Here is a 17,020-nt window from a genome sequence, read left to right as displayed (position 1 = left end):
TGTAGTAGTAGTTGTTGTTGTAGTAGTAGTTGTTGTTGTTGTTGTTGTAGTAGTAGTAGTTGTTGTTGTTGTAGTAGTAGTTGTTGTTGTTGTTGTAGTAGTAGTTGTTGTTGTTGTTGTAGTAGTTGTTGTTGTTGTAGTAGTAGTTGTAGTAGTTGTTGTTGTAGTAGTAGTTGTAGTAGTTGTTGTTGTAGTAGTAGTTGTTGTAGTAGTACATAGTAGTGGTAGCAGTAGTAGTGCATTGTAGTGGTAGCAGTAGTAGTGCATAGTAGTGGTAGCAGTAGTAGTACATAGTAGTAGTCGTACATAGTAGTAGTAGTACATAGTAGTAGTCGTACATAGTAGTAGTAGTACATAGTAGTAGTCGTACATAGTAGTAGTAGTACATAGTAGTGGTAGCAGTAGTAGTGCATTGTAGTGGTAGCAGTAGTAGTGCATTGTAGTGGTAGCAGTAGTAGTGCATAGTAGTGGTAGCAGTAGTAGTACATGGTAGTAGTAGTACACGGTAGTAGTACACGGTAGTAGTACACGGTAGTAGTACATGGTAGTAGTACATGGTAGTAGTACATGGTAGTAGTACATGGTAGTAGTACATGGTAGTAGTACATGGTAGCAGTACTACATGGTAATAGTACATGGTAGTAATACTACATGGTAGTAGTACATGATAGTAGTACATAGTTGACATTATCGCAATGAGAGGACAAAATGAGTCACTTTTAAACGTCTCCCCATTTTGCCGTCAAAAATCAAGCGAGGTTCCCCTTGGCAAAGCGAGCCTCGGTCGGTGCTTCTCTGCCATCTGTTTTTCTTTCAATTTGCTCTGATCTCCCTTGCTGATTCTTTTTCTTTTTTCCCCTCTCCTTATCTCTCCTTTCCATATGCAGCCGATCGGCCTTCTTTGTAGCTTCGTCCTCACCTGCCTCTTCCTCTTCTTCTTCCTCTTCTTCTTCAAGGACTGTGTGTCACATGACTGGAAAATGAATGGAAATGGCCACTGGCGCTCACCAAAAACTGGCAACAGAAAAAAAAGATTTTTGGGCTAAATAAAGCTAAAATAAAAGAAAAAAATCCAAATTTAATCCACAAAAGTCCACCGATTAATGGACGAGTTAACATGCGTTACTCACGTGTGTCAAAGTGGCGGCCCGGGGGCCAAATCTGGTCCGCCACATCATTTTGTGCGGCCTGGAAAAGTAAATGATGAGTTCCGACTTTCTGTTTTAGGATCAAATTAAAATGAAGAGTATAGATGTATATTAAATTTCTTGATTTTTTCCCCCTTTCAAACCAATAATTGTCATTTTTTAATCCATTTTTTTTCAGTTCAAAAATCATTTTGTAAAATCTAAAAATATATTTAAAAAAAAACTAAAATAAACATTGTTTTAGATCTATAAAAAATGAATAATTCAGGGCCTTTAATCTAGTTATTTTAATCCATTCATGTACAAAAAAATCTAAATATTATATCTAAAATGTTTACCGTTTGAGGTGGGAGGGGCAAATTCCATCCAATCATGTGTTAATATACAAGATGCCCCTCTTCTTTCATAACCCACCGCAACCAAACCTGTACTAAAAAAAAAGAGACATAGTAAAGAAAAATATTTTTAAATATCTACAAAATGATGAAAAAAATATATGGGAATATAATAGTTTCCTTTCCGCTGCTATACTTTCAATGTGAGACAGAAGTGAATTATGCATCTGTTAGCTCTATTTTTAGCCTTGAATGAATGCATGTTTTACAGTGTACTCCCAGCAGAGTGTATGCGTTTTTTTGTGTGAATTTGTGCGTACGTGTGTGTGTATGTACATTGGTGTTTAGGACAAAATCAAATCAGATTTGCATATTAATAGAGAAAATATGAGCAGGCCAAAGGAGGATTTTTAAAATACTGTCAGGTCAATTAAAAATGTCAATCATTTCATCATAATAAAATCATATGAACTGTATACATCAAATCACCATAACATATTTTTTAGTGATTTTCCGATGCCAAAATTTTATCAAAAAAGCTACTTTTAAAATGATTTAGGTATACAAAAAATGAATTGAGTATATTTGTTATGAAAATCTTCTTTAGCACAGAAGTACAAGCAGAACATAAATAAATAATACTAATAAATGAGCTGTTGTTTTACAACTAATTAAAATTTATCACATCCTAACAACTAAACAACTTTAAATGACTAACGTCCTGCGGAAAGAGATTTAAAACCGAGCAGATTGTAATTATTATTTAACTGCATTTTTTTATTAATCCATTTCTAATTGTACAAATCAGAGGCATTTTATTATTATTTTTTGGGGGGCTTAATTGTGCCCACTGCAAAAAATGACCTGATACAACAGTCTGTTAACATTTGAAGCTCAAATTGATTTGTTTTTATTGATTGGTCACCCGTCACATGTTTTGAAAGCATTTCTTTTCTTTTTCTTTTCTTCACTTTTTCACCAGTAATGCATGAAGCACTTTATTAATGTTATTCGAATGTGTTTGTGAATTGTGGAGCTCCTTTTCCACCGAGACTTTGCACTGTGTTTCCAATCTTCGTCGTTAGCGTCGTACACCATTTGCATTGAATTTTATGGATTTACTTAGTTCTTTGTTTTTTTTAATTTAGTGTTTAATTGCCATTGTATATGTATATGTATATGTATATGTATATGTATATGTATATGTATATGTATATGTATATGTATATGTATATGTATATGTATATGTATATATAATAGGAAGCATTGGTGAAAACATAATTCATAATACATAAAAATATAACTAACTAAAATTTGGATTATATACATAAAAAAAATCAAAAACTATTTTTTGTTATATTTTTCTTAATTTATTTACACTTTTAGCTCTATTTTTCAATGTCATTTATTTTAATCCAAAATTTTACATACTTGATCCTGTCACTACATTGGAATTTAATATCTTTTCCAATTTTACTCATCACACATCTGTCCCACAATGCTAAGGTTGCGAGTTCAAATTCCTCCAACACCCCAAAAAACATTGACCAACTTTAAAAAAAAACTCACTCTTTATCTGTCTTTACGTGCCTCTGAAATTGTCTTAAATTTCAATTCTAAACTCTCAGCAGACCTAAATAAACTTAAGTCAACTTTCCTCAATCAATTCCAACATGTTGACATAACAACCCAAAGACTCCGCCCACTTTACAGGAACCAAAACACCCAAAAAAATGGCACCCTGACATGCACTTTGACTGCAAACTCTACCGTGTGCAACATTTTCAATCTTACTTCTCTGAAAACACAGTGTCAAAGTTAAAACATGCAAAAAAATACATAGACAAATGACATAAGAACGTGCAAAAAAATGGTGTCCAAGTGTATATTTTGTCTGCGGGTGTATTTCTTTCTCCTGTGGGATGTGGTGCATGCTGACAAACACACTTGTGGTCCCATTCGATATCCTTTCAATAAAAAAAAGGATCGAGTGTTGAGTGTATTCTCTTTTTTTTTTAGCTAGCAGCCGCACAACCGCAACAACAACAAAAATCAATAAGTAGAGCAAGCTAATAGACACTGTAATTGGCCGCTGATATACTTGCACTCAGCCATCGGCATTGTTTATTACATGAAGAGGAAATAGCAACACTGTAAGGGGCGGGGTTTATTAACTCATTCATGTTTTGCTATTTTTAAAGACTTTTGTGGCTATTTTGACAATGATGTTTATTTGTATTTACTCGGGTATTCTAGTTTAGGTTTTTTATTTATTTTTGCGGCGTATTTAAAATAAAAAAGTGATCTTTTTCCAATCTTTTTAATATAATTTATTTTTCTACACCGTATTCACAAAAAAAATGTGCAAAAAATGTCCAGATCTATCTTTTTCCCTGTTTTTTTTATTTTTATTTTTGGGGCATATTTAAAATCAAAAAAGGCATTTTTTCCAATCTTTTCAACATAATTAATTTCGCCATTTTGCCTTGCTGTATTTACACAAAAAGTATTAAAAATGCCCAGATCTATCTTTTTCCCTATTCTAGTTAATTTTTATACATTTTTGGGGCCTATTTAAAATTAAAAACAACAATTTTTCCAATCTTTTCAACATAATTAATTCAATTTTTCCTTGCTATATTCACACCAAAAAATATTTAAAATGTCCAGATCTATCTTTTTCCCTATTCTAGTTATTTATTACTTATTTATTTATTTTTGGGGCATATTTAAAATAAAAAAAAGTGATTTCCCCCCCAATCTTTCCATCATAATTAATTCATTTTTCCCTTGCTATATTCACACAAAAAAAATATATATTAAAAATATCCAGACCTATCTTTTTCCCCTTAGACATTTACGCCTTGCAAAAATACATCTTCCAATTGTATTAATTCAACACTAAATTAGTACAAAAAAGCACTTTAACAGAAATGTACTACGGCAAAACCCAAAACGAGAGATGTCTTGTATGTGTTTAAAAATGAAAAGTGAAACAAAACCCTCATACTTTAAGCACTGTGACAGCTTGTAACCTCATAATGGCAATCCCAGGTGTGTGTGGTGTACGCACGTCGGTTTATGCGTGTGTTCATATGTGTGTGTGTCCGGTTGTTGCTATCCAGCAACCAAGAGGGCAAAGTGCAAACTGTACTTTGTTAATCCACTTTTAATCCACTCTATCTGCACACACTCTAGCAAATCTCTCCACAGAAAACCTCAGGTGAAATGGTCTGAAGCCCCCCCCACCCTGAAGACCCCCCCCGAAAGATTACAACACTGTGAGTACTATTTGAGAAATATGATGATGATTTATTGACGTTGAGGCCAAAAACTAATGCTGTCATCACTTGGAAAGAGGCTAGCATTGATTTTGTGTATCTCACACTAAAATGTCAGAGTGCTAATTTGAAAGTTTTGATCCGTAGAAAATGAAGTGTGGACTTTTTTTGTTTATTTTTATGGACAGATGTTCGATTTTTAATCGTAAAGCTGACGCTATTATGATTTTCTCTTACTTTTAATATTACTGAGCGCCCAAAAAAATTAACGAAATTATGCTATTAGCCGCCGCTAATGGCGTTCGGCGTCCAATCCATCGAAAATGATTGGACGCCATTGATAATTTAATGAATAGTCATTTTATCCGATGTAGCTTTTCTGCATTTATGCGCGTTTACGATTATTATTCATCAAAGTGACTGCCGATAAGCGTTTTTTTATCTAGACAAAAGCAAACAGAGGTTACTTCAGTTCAACAACCCTCGACCTATTTTGCATGAGGACACCGATTGGTCTCTATGTTGTGTCATGGTCCAAACATGACTCATGATCTAAGCATATATAAAACGGTCGTGCTTTCTGTACAAAATACAGCGGTGAAAAGGTCGGAGTTGGTCGTCATGGCGACCACGAAGACAACCGGAGCTAATGGCGTTAAGCACAGGAACGTTTTGGGACATAAAACGGACGACCTATCAAATTCTGGTAAGATGGATAGTCCGTAATTTTGTCAGATGAGAAATATTAATGCTAATTTTTTAATGGAAGCTATGTTGTAAAATATTACCGTATTTTCTTGCATATTAGCTGTTTCCACGTATAAGCCTCACCCTTAAAATTGCCTTAAAATGGTTAAATTTGACAATTTCTCACGTATAAGCCGCCTCCTGATCCTCAATTTTCACCTCCATATTTTAGTTTTTAATAGTGAGTACAAATGTGTTACTTTGAAGGAAAAATCTGAAGAAAAATTAGCGCAAGTGGTATTTCTGAGATACTTTATGACATAGACAAATTTAAAAAATTAAGTCATGTGACCAGTACAACCAGGAAGTATCCATCAATATGATAAAGAAGTCACTAATTCATCCAGTAATGGTTGTTTTCTTTGCTGCAAAACTGAAAATAACCAACAAATAGTACATTTTAATTTGCTAATATCAACTGGTTAAAAGAGTATAGCAACGCTGTAAGTCTTATGCACATATAAGCCGTACCCTCGATCATTTTTTTAGTGAAAAATACGGCTTATATGCGAGAAAATATGGTAACTTTAGTTTGTTCTTCTACAGTTGGTAGCGAATCGAATTCAGACGATGTGGCGCGATGGCAGAAACATGTACAGGTGAGCGAAATGAGAGTATAAAAGTTCTATGGCGAGGAATACGTGAGCTGTTTGGGAAAATAGGAACTTATGTGTCCTTCAGAGAGTGAAGGGGAAGATTCTGAAGCAGGTTCAGGAGCAGCTCAGTGAGATTCTCGACACGACGCTGGGCGAGACGACACGCCCGCCGATCAATGGGAAGGCAGTTAACGTTACTTCAACCTTCAGGTAAATTGCTATCTTTTTTATAACATAGACTTCCATTGAGAAATTTTATAGGAAAACTGGAGTTGGTCGGATATATTTGTAGTTTTGTTTTGGTGCAAAAATTATATGGTAGTATAAATAGGGGTGATCATACTTTGCGGTTTTTCAATTATTACGGGAATGTTTGGTCTACATTACCAGTGATATTTGAGGGATTACTGTCATTTTATAGTAGTAGTAGTAGAATTATACTAATCTGATGTATGGTACTCAAGTATAATGATCAACATGCTATACTGTCAAAAATAAGACTTCCAATTTGTCATTCTAGCTTAAAATTTACTCAAATTCTTGTGTTCATACCAGAAAAAAATGTTATTAATCTTATTTATAAGCCATTTTCAACCAATTAAATGACTTGAATTACCTCCCATGATTAAGTTTGTAGGTTGTACTTAAGTTTAATTGCTAATTCATTTGCGTTAACCAGGGTTTTAGTACGTTTGGAATTTTACAATCAAATCGTCATCCATTTTGCCATATTGCTCGGTTTTATTAGGTTCGATCCCCCTTTTTGGAGCAATTTATTATTTTTTTTATCTACTTTTGAGTCTACTTTTCAAGTTTTTTAGTGTGTTTTTCCACTAAATTCTCACAGAAAGGACGATGGAAAAGTTTTTATGGACCGAGCATCACTGCTTGAGTAAGTATATTTATTTATTTTTATTTTTTGGTCGCCGGGGGGTGCTGGAGCCTATCCCGACCACTCATTAACATTCATAAATAAACAAACCAATACTGAGCTTCATTCATGACTGTCATACAGTTTTGAAAAATATATATTTTTGTTTAATTTAAGAATTTCTTCATCGTACCAAAACACTTATTATTACTTTTTTCAATCAAAATTAATGTGATGTTTTTTCTTCAGTGAGCTGTTTGAGATCAACCACATCCGAACCATCTACCACATGTTTGTCGCCGTGCTCATTATTTTCTGCTTCAGCACCCTCGCCGTAGACTACATCGACCAAGGCAGGTACGTCACAAATCCTTTTTTTTTTTCTTTTAAAAATATTTATTTTGCTTGCCGAAAGCCATCCATTTAACCGCAGTTTACCATTTCGTGTTTGTTTGCAGATGAAATGTTTTGCACACTCACGGCCTAAATTCAACCCGAAATTATTGATTGTGATGTTTGGAAATTGCTGTGACTTTGTGGGATTTAAAATGTAACATGTTGCTGCTACAAGTAGATATGTTAAAAGTTTTTTTAGCTATTTTCAGAGTGGTGTCAAAGTGGCGGCCCGGGGGCCAAATCTGGTCCGCTGGATCATTTTGTGTGGCCCGGAAAAGTAAATTATGAGTGCCGACTTTCTGTTTTAGGATCAAATTAAAATGAAGAGTATAGATGTATATTAAATTTCCTGTTTTTTTCCCCCTTTTAAATCAATAATTGTAATTTTAAAACCATTTTTTCCTGTCTTTTTAGTTCAAAAATCACTTTGGAAAATATAAAAATATATATACAAAAAAGCTAAAATAAACATTGTTTTAGATCTATAAAAACTGAATATTCAGGGCTTCTAATCCCATTATATTTTTTTAAAAAAAAATCTAAATATTTTTTATATACATGTATATAAAAAGTACTGCTCTACTTACAAAATTTTCAACTTACAAAAAAAGTCCTGCAACCAATTAATTTCGTAAGTGCAGGTACCACTACTTCATTTAACAGGTACTACTACTTCATTTAGCATAATTGGTCATTAATTTTCCATCTATTAGGCGTATGACAGTTAGTTTTTAATCTTGAGTTGGTGTAGTTTTGTTTTGTTTATCTTATGTAGCTTAGTTCAAATCAACCGAGTTTAGTGACATTGACTTAGTTTTAATTTTTAATTCTCATATTTATCTTCATAGCTTGCTTTTTGGTTTTTACGACTAACCAACCCATTGTTTTCTTTTAACAAACCCCAGGTTAGTCTTAGACTTCGACCTGCTCTTCTACGCCTTTGGCAAGCTTGGAGACGTCACCTGGGTGTGGACGTTGATGTTCGCCTACACCCTTTTGGTCCCCTACTACACTCTACACTTTTGGGCTTCATTTTACTACCGTTGCCCCTCCAAGATGGCGCTATCGGCACTTACAATTCTAGTCCTAACCTTCCTCCAGACTTCCGTACTTGGACTTTTGCCCGTCTACGCGGTTTTGCACCACCAGCTACCGCCAGCTTCTCGATTCATAGTCATACTCGAGCAGGTTAGTGCGTTTAAATTGGCATCAATCCACGAATAGATAAGTAATGTAGTAGTTTGTTTTATGACAGTATTTTATAACCAAACTGGCAAGTCATCTTGACATAGGGGAAATTATTCAAAAATGACTTGATAAGCTTGGCATCATAGATCGTAATCTACTTATTTATGTTTTTTGGGAGGACTCAGTGGAATATTTTAGCAAAGCTTCACTTGTAGCCGATCATTTGAGTCAGAAAATGACTCGATAGTAAATTTAGGATGTTTTTTTACTGTTTTTTTTTGCAGATTCGGTTTCTTATGAAGAGCTACTCATTTATGAGGGAATCTGCCCCTGTTGTTATGAAGAATCCACAAAAACAAGGTAGTACTGGAAAAAACAACAGCAAAGTAGTTGTGTGTTTTATTTTTTATTTTTTTTTGTGTACAGTATGAGTTATACTGTAGTTTTTGATCAATTACAGCATTAAAAGGCCACTAGGCGGCAGTGGTGCTCTTCAAATGCGCTGTACATTTACATGTATAGTTGTCAAATGTGCAAAAAATGTAGTAATTTTCCTTTATTTAAAAAAAATATATAATATATATACATATTTAAGTCAGACTTGAGTTTAAATCACACTTTGGCAGGTGAATTGTTTATTCTATCACAATCCAACAACAAATATAATAGTAAAATGGACAAAAACAGGCTAAATAGGCGTCTGATAACATGTTTTTCAGATAATTTTATAGCTTAAAAATGAAATATAATAGGCTGTGAATTAAAAATTAACAATAATACTATGCATGTTACTCTTAAATATTTAAAAACTTGACTTATAGTCCGGCAAATACGCTAGCTAACTGTGATACTCGTCTCATTTTTCAGGAGAAGTCCACATCCCGACATTTTCCAGTTACCTTTACTTCCTTTTCTGTCCTACTCTGATCTACAGGGAATGCTATCCCAGGTATGACCACCAGAGTCCTTTTCCGAATTCTATTCCATCCACCATCTTGTATTTTCTTCCAGGAACACGCACATCAGATGGAAATACGTCGGTGTCACCGCCGCTATGGTAAGTCATCTTTATAGTACAGTAATCCCTCGAGTATCGCGGTTAATTTAGACCAGACATAACCAACGATAATGGAAAAATTACAAAATAGGCTCAACCATATTGTAATTTTGTTTTCTACCGTTATGAGCAATATTTCCTCTAATTGTCAAACCAGTAAACTCATTGCAAAATGACATAGAACTAACAATAAGCCCACTTTTTTTCCTTTGTATTAGTCACTAATACTAATAATTAGTGCAAAGAATGAGTAAATTATCAAAATGTTTATTTACAGAATTTTACTTTTACATTATGAACAATATATTATGAACAAGAGAATAACATAAGAACATAAATAAATGTCAATTCATGTTGTCTGCACGTACTAAAACACTGCTCCCCCTAGCGGATAATACAAGAACTACAAATTTTAAAGAAAATTCATTTTTTTTTATACAATGCAGCTTTCTTCCCCGGGCCGTACCAAACCACCAGACGGGCCGGATCGGGCCCGCGGGCCGTATGCTTGACACCCCTGTCTTAGAGAGAACATTGATTCCTAGTAGGAAAAATGGCTACGTTACAATTTTCAGCATGGATTTTCACATTTTTCTGAACTTTAAAAACATTTTTTTAAAGATTTAATAGCAGGAAAAAAATCGCAAAGTCGCGATAAGTGAAGACGTGTTAATCGAGGGATTACTGTACATTTTCTACATCAATTTTTAAATGGAATTGCATTTCTGTTTCAGATTTTAGGCTGCTTGTTTTATGGCTACTTTATTCTGGTCCGCCTCTGTGTGCCTGTCTTTACTTCGGAAAGCCACCAGGCGTTGGGAAAGCGAGCCATGGTCCTGGCGGTCTTTCATTCCATCCTGCCAGGTATTGGCCCGGCCTTTTGCTCAAAAACGTCCACGTTCCGCCGGAAACAAAACAGTGTGATTGCTGTTTTGCTTTATCTGAGGTATTTGTGTCAGTCAATGTTTAACCGATCCATGATGGAAGTAGATCAGGTCAACAACACAGTGAAAGGTGCCCCAAGGCTGTGTTTTGATGGGGTTATCTTGAGTTCATCTAAATAAGCGCTTACTTTGATGATTATTTGATTATGTAGGAGTGATTGCATGTTGGAGGAAATTTTAAAAAATGTATATTTATACTCATGCAAACTTATATTTTAAAATGCAGTTTTTATATCGGGTAAATTAGTGATTTTTTTTGGCTTCGGAGCATTTTTCTTGCCAAAAATATATGCTAAATGCTCAAAATTCTAAATGTATTTTAAATTAAATTTTATAATCACTGTTTATTCTCTCGTATAAACCAGCCCGTTAAGCCGCACCCTTAAAATTGCCTTAAAATTGTTGAATTTGACAATTTCTCACGTATAAGCCGCATATTTATGCACTTTTTTGGGAGTTAGGTTACTTTGAAGGGAAAATCTTGTGAAAAACCTGTTATTTTCTAAGATAATATATGAACCAAAAACACAATATTAGGGTCAATATCATAAGTTAGTTAGTAATTCAACCAGTAATGATTGTTTTCTTACTGCAAAACTGAAAATAACCAACAAATAGTACATTTTAATTTGCTGACATCAACTGGTTAAAAAGTAAAGTAAGGCTTTAAGTCTTGTGCACATATAAGCCGTACCCTTGATTCATTCATAATTATTTTTAGTTACAAATAGGGCTTATATGCGAGAAAATACTGTCGATTTTAGAATGGTTGTTTCCGATTGGCTGGCGCCTGTAGTTAGCTGGGATAGGCTCTGGTTAGGAAAATGAACGATTATAGGCAATTTTATTTTTATTTTTTTCGACTATAACTGTTATGTTTACATTTTTTTGCTGATTTTTTTCAGGCATCATGCTGCTACTGTTGTGCTTCTTTGCATTCCTCCACTGTTGGCTCAACCTTTTCGCAGAGCTTCTGCGCTTTGCTGATAGAATGTTCTACAAGGTGAGCTAGCTAGAGATGGGGCTACTTGTCCATTTTGAGTTTGTTTGGGAAGAGTGTTATTGATTTTGAAAACTGTTGTTGTGTTTTGCTGTTGCAGGATTGGTGGAATTCGACGTCTTTCGCCAACTACTACCGCACGTGGAATGTTGTGGTGCACGATTGGCTCTACTACTACGGATATCGGGACTTTCTCAAGGTCAGAAACACGCACAACACACTGCTCAACACTCACTAAATGTAAAACTAGAGTTGGATTATTTTGAAAATAACTATGTAGTGTTTTGGGGGAAAACATTATTTCTTTAAGTAGTACTACGTTTATGTTTTTAGACCAGGTTGTCATTTTTTCAAGGGTAAAATTGGAGTTTTTGTGCGATTCTTAGCAATAATCGAATGTACATGTAGATTTTTGACCTAACATAGAATTTGTATGAAATTATTAAATTATCATACTTTTATACTTAAAAAAATATAATAGTTTTGGTATATATTTGACGTAAAAAAAGACTTAATATAGTGAAATGTGTTACATTACAAGTAAAGTTATTTTTTTTCTCCCAAAAAGAACATTTTTCCGTCAAATTAACAATCTTAAGTTGAATTTTATTAGACATGAAATTCTACCAAAAAGACTCAAATTAACAGCCAATCACAGGGCACAAGGAAACAAACAACAATTCTATAGTCTAATTTGAAAATACATTTGTTTTGTGCAAAAAAAAAGTACATTTTATGACATGTAACATTTATTTTTTGCTAGCAAAAGTGCTCCAAACCTATAAAAAATTAGCTGCCTGTTTTAAGATATGGAATTTGTGCATTTTTAAATATCACTTTGCACCTTTTGTTTTCTTCTACGACATAAAATTAATCAAATACTAATCATTTTATTTGCTTTCTTCCCACAGTTGTCCAGAGGTAAATTCCGCACAGCCGCCATGTTGTCCGTCTTCATGGTGTCGGCGGCGGTGCACGAGTACGCATTGGCCATGGGTTTCGGCTTCTTTTACCCCGTCATGTTTTTCCTGTTTGCCATTTTCGGAGGTGAGTCCGCCATTTTATTCGTTTTTGGGTGAGCGTACCTCCTCCTCATGTTGGTCTTCTCCACCTTTTAGTCATTTTCAACTTCACCATGAACGACAAGCGCCAGAGCCCTGTTTACAACGTCATCATGTGGGCGTGTCTGTTCGTGGGCCAGGGGGTGCAGGTGTGCCTCTACTGTCAGGAGTGGTATGCGCAAATACGATGTCCTTCCACGGGGGTGAGTTATTCCAGTTTTTTTGTTGTTGACAACTGTTAGAAAAGATCAGGATTTTAGTACACTTAAGTTCACTCACTCACTCACTCACTCACTCACTCACTCACTCACTCACTCACTCACTCACCTCACTCACCTCACTCACCTCACTCACCTCACTCACCTCACTCACCTCACTCACCTCACTCACTCACCTCACTCACCTCACTCACTCACTCACTCACTCACTCACTCACTCACTCACTCACTCACTCACTCACTCACTCACTCACTCACTCACTCACTCACTCACTCACTCACCCACTCACTCACCCATTCACTCACCCATTCACTCACCCATTCACTCACCCATTCACTCACCCATTCACTCACCCATTCACTCACTCATTCACTCACTCATTCACTCATTCACTCACTCATTCACTCACTCATTCACTCACTCATTCACTCACTCATTCACTCACTCATTCACTCATTCATTCATTCGTTCATTCAAGGACTTAGTAGTGATTTTTTTAGGAGAATAGTTTAAAGATTAAATTAGGTATTTGGCGTACAATCTTAAACAGAAAGTTAAAAGTATTTCTGGAAAAAAATGCAGCATTAAAATAGACTTATTTTATTTAACTAAAATACAACTTTTCAAGAGGCGGTCTGGTGGGTAAAGTGGTTAGCATCTCGGCTCGCAACTCGGGGTCTTGGGTTCAAATCTGGGTTGGCCTAAATGTGTGGAGATTGCATGTTTTCCTGCGTGGGATTTCTCCGGGTACTCCGGTTTTCTCCCACGTTACAAAAAAAAAAAAAAGTATAGTAAGGCTTTTTTCTTCAAAAAAAACGACATACTATAGTAAGGTTTAACATTTTTCCAGACAAAAAGTTAATGTTACAAAATTTAATTTCTATTAATGAAACCACTTATTGAATTGATCACCTCACACAGTTCAGTTACCTAAAACATAAGATTATTGATCACCTTTTTAGTCCAAAAAACAATGTTGCAATACCATATAGCAGGGGTGGCCAACCAGTCAGCGACCAAGAGCCACATTTTTTACTGTGTTACCGCAAAGAGCCACATTTTTTACTGTGTTACCGCAAAGAGCCACATCACACATACCTTTGCTCAGCCAGATTTATTGTAAATGTCACACACCAGCATAGTAATGACATAAATTGATTGAAATTGCGCAACATTCGCTCCTTGTGAGCTGTCATTTATTATGAATGGCTTTTAACTAGCACGCCCACCACGTGGGTGTACACCTCGCTCTCCTATTGGCTGCTCCCGGCTGAGCACTCTCGCCTTGGTCTGCCTCGGAGGGGGTGTCGCTTTCTCAGCCGACGCTCGATCTTTGGGATACTTTTTGTGTGCGCGACGCCGTTCATTGTCGCTTCTGGTTCACGGGAGCTCTCCCACTCTGTTAAAAACGTTTACTCAAATGACCTTGCTCCAACTGGGAAACTTTGAGGTATTTTCATCCCAAGCACATGCGCATTGGACGAAAATACCGTATTGAACTCAAGCGAAGCGCACACGCAAATAAAAATAAAACACAAATACAAACTTTGATATGGACGTAAGAGCCGCATGAAACCGGGCAAAGAGCCGCATGCGGCTCGCGAGCCGCGGGTTGGCCACCCCTGCCATATAGCATAAGAGCCTACAATGACACGGATTTAACCCCAAAAAACCTCCGGCGTTGGACGAAGCAGAGGATTTACTCGACAGATGGCGTCCTTAAACTCCCAGCTTTGCTGGCGCCGTTTAAACAACGTGCCGTCCCCACAATGAGATTAGAGCGGAACGTGCTAATAAGAATACAAATCTGGATTATGTCTATGTGTGTATGTGTGTGGCAAGACTTACTTAGAAAGAGTTTTGTTTTGTGTGTTGCAGAATAGCTTTTGGGAGCTTGTGACGCCACGTTCTTGGTCATCCTGCAGTCATCCAACAAAATGAACCTGGATAATGAAAAGGACATTTATTTTCTCAACCAAGATGGAGGTGGACATGACTCCAAAAATTTGAGTCCATACTTGGAAGTATTGTTAGATACTGTATATACATAATGTTGCAACATTTTTGAGAATTTTTGTTGGAATTACCTTAAATTTGTACAGATTGTGTAGCAAGTGTCCAAATTTTTGACTGTAACGTTTGACATTTTTTAAACTTTTTCAGGTTAAGAAAAGGCATTTTGCCTGTCTTAAAATTATTGAACTACGAAAAGGGGTTATAAAATTTAGAACACCGTGTTTGCAGGGCTAAACTCAATAAAAAATGTGCAAAAACAGGTAAAATATTGGGATTTTCTTTTCCTGCACTTGGATTTAAACCCACAACCACAGAGGTGGGAGACTGATGACTTATCCACTGAGCTACCACCCTGTGAGAGAAAGCAGTAGTACTTGTAGTTTTACCTTTCTCACTTACATGAATAATAGTGGGAAAATCTTAGCATGTGCTTGGATTTGAACCCACGACCACAGAGGTGGGAGACTGATGACTTATCCACTGAGCCACCACCCTGTGTGAGAAAGCAGTAGTACTTGTAGTTTTACCTTACTCACTTACCTGAATAATAGTGGGAAAATTTTAGCATGTGCTTGGATTTGAACCCACAACCACAGAGGTGGGGGACTGATGACTTATCCACTGAGCCACCACCCTGTGTGAGAAAGCAGTAGTACTTGTAGTTTTACCTTTCTCACTTACCTGAATAATAGTGGGAAAATTTTAGCATGTGCTTGGATTTGATCCCACAACCACAGATGTGGGAGACTGATGACTTATCCACTGGGCCACCCACCACCCTGTGTGAGAAAGCAGTAGTACTTGTAGTTTTATCTCATTCATTTACATGAATAATATTGGGAAAATCTTTGCATGCACTGGGATTCGAACCCACGACCACAGAGGTGGGAGACTGATGACTTATCCACTGGTCCACCACAATCCAAGATTAAGCAGTAGTATTTGTTGTTTTGTGTCTTTTCACTCCTAGTTTATACTTAGTTCTTTTTTCTTCCAAACAACGACATAGTATAGTAAGGCTTTTTTCTTCCAAAAAACGACATAGTATAGTAAGGCTTTTTTTCTTCCAAAAAACGACATAGTATAGTAAGGCTCTTTTCTTTAAAAAACGACATAGTATAGTAAGGCTTTTTTCTTTAAAAAACGACATACTATAGTAAGGCTTTTTTCTTCCAAAAACGACATACTATAGTAAGGCTTTTTTCTTCCAAAAAAACGACATAGTATAGTAAGGCTTTTTTCTTCCAAAAAACGACATAGTATAGTAAGGCTTTTGTCTTCCAAAAAACGACATAGTATAGTGAGGCTTTTTTCTTCCAAAAAACGACATAGTATAGTAAGGCTTTTTTCTTCCAAAAAACGACATAGTATAGTAAGGCTTTTTTTCTTCCAAAAAACGACATAGTATAGTAAGGCTTTTTTCTTTAAAAAACGACATAGTATAGTAAGGCTTTTTTCTTTAAAAAACGACATACTATAGTAAGGCTTTTTTCTTCCAAAAACGACATACTATAGTAAGGCTTTTTTCTTCCAAAAAAACGACATAGTATAGTAAGGCTTTTTTCTTCCAAAAAACGACATAGTATAGTAAGGCTTTTGTCTTCCAAAAAACGACATAGTATAGTGAGGCTTTTTTCTTCCAAAAAACGACATAGTATAGTAAGGCTTTTTTCTTCCAAAAAACGACATAGTATAGTAAGGCTTTTTTTCTTCCAAAAAACGACATAGTATAGTAAGGCTTTTTTCTTCCAAAAAACGACATAGTATAGTAAGGCTTTTTTCTTTAAAAAACGACATAGTATAGTAAGGCTTTTTTCTTTAAAAAACGACATACTATAGTAAGGCTTTTTTCTTCCAAAAAACGACATACTATAGTAAGGCTTTTTTCTTCCAAAAAACGACATACTATAGTAAGGCTTTTTCTTCCAAAAAACGACATACTATAGTAAGGCTTTTTTATTCCAAAAAACGACATACTATAGTAAGGCTTTTTTCTTCCAAAAAACGACATACTATAGTAAGGCTTTTTTCTTCCAAAAAACGACATACTATAGTAAGGCTTTTTTCTTCCAAAAACGACATACTATAGTAAGGCTTTTTTCTTCCAAAAAACGACATACTATAGTAAGGCTTTTTTCTTCCAAAAAACGACATACTATAG

General features: G+C 35.5%; 2 protein-coding genes across 2 annotated transcripts in view; both read left to right on the top strand.

The window, feature by feature from the left end:
* kif5ab (kinesin family member 5A, b) overlaps positions 1-1,304 on the top strand; it is a 50,324-nt gene extending 49,020 nt beyond the window's left edge. Inside the window, exon 29 of the mRNA XM_077726394.1 lies at positions 888-1,304. Within this exon, the coding sequence (XP_077582520.1) occupies positions 888-907 (20 nt within the window). The 3' untranslated portion in view covers positions 908-1,304. The remainder of the gene's footprint in view (positions 1-887) is intronic.
* Positions 1,305-5,351: 4,047 nt separating this feature from the next.
* soat2 (sterol O-acyltransferase 2) lies at positions 5,352-15,125 on the top strand. The gene is made up of 15 exons (XM_077727254.1): positions 5,352-5,470; positions 6,058-6,110; positions 6,193-6,317; positions 6,955-6,999; positions 7,228-7,335; positions 8,280-8,562; positions 8,847-8,922; positions 9,430-9,511; positions 9,574-9,619; positions 10,354-10,483; positions 11,469-11,566; positions 11,664-11,762; positions 12,475-12,610; positions 12,682-12,827; positions 14,722-15,125. The coding sequence occupies exons 1-15, from the start codon at positions 5,386-5,388 to the stop codon at positions 14,782-14,784; spliced, it is 1,575 nt and encodes a 524-aa protein (XP_077583380.1). The 5' UTR covers positions 5,352-5,385; the 3' UTR covers positions 14,785-15,125.
* The last annotated feature ends 1,895 nt before the right edge of the window (positions 15,126-17,020 follow it).

Source organism: Stigmatopora nigra, chromosome 10, assembly GCF_051989575.1.
Source record: "Stigmatopora nigra isolate UIUO_SnigA chromosome 10, RoL_Snig_1.1, whole genome shotgun sequence".
Taxonomy (NCBI): Eukaryota; Metazoa; Chordata; class Actinopteri; order Syngnathiformes; family Syngnathidae; genus Stigmatopora; species Stigmatopora nigra.
Note: the sequence above shows the minus strand (reverse complement) of the source record. Positions and strands in the feature narration are given on the sequence as shown.

What these genes read in the sequence shown, in the direction of transcription:
- soat2 (XM_077727254.1), top strand. Translation starts at nt 5,386, where the DNA reads ATGGCGACCACGAAGACAACCGGAGCTAATGGCGTTAAGCACAGGAAC. An exon ending in GGACGACCTATCAAATTCTG is followed by an intron (nt 5,471 to 6,057) that starts GTAAGATGGATA and finishes GTTCTTCTACAG; the next exon opens with TTGGTAGCGAATCGAATTCA. An exon ending in GACCGAGCATCACTGCTTGA is followed by an intron (nt 7,000 to 7,227) that starts GTAAGTATATTT and finishes TTTTTTCTTCAG; the next exon opens with TGAGCTGTTTGAGATCAACC.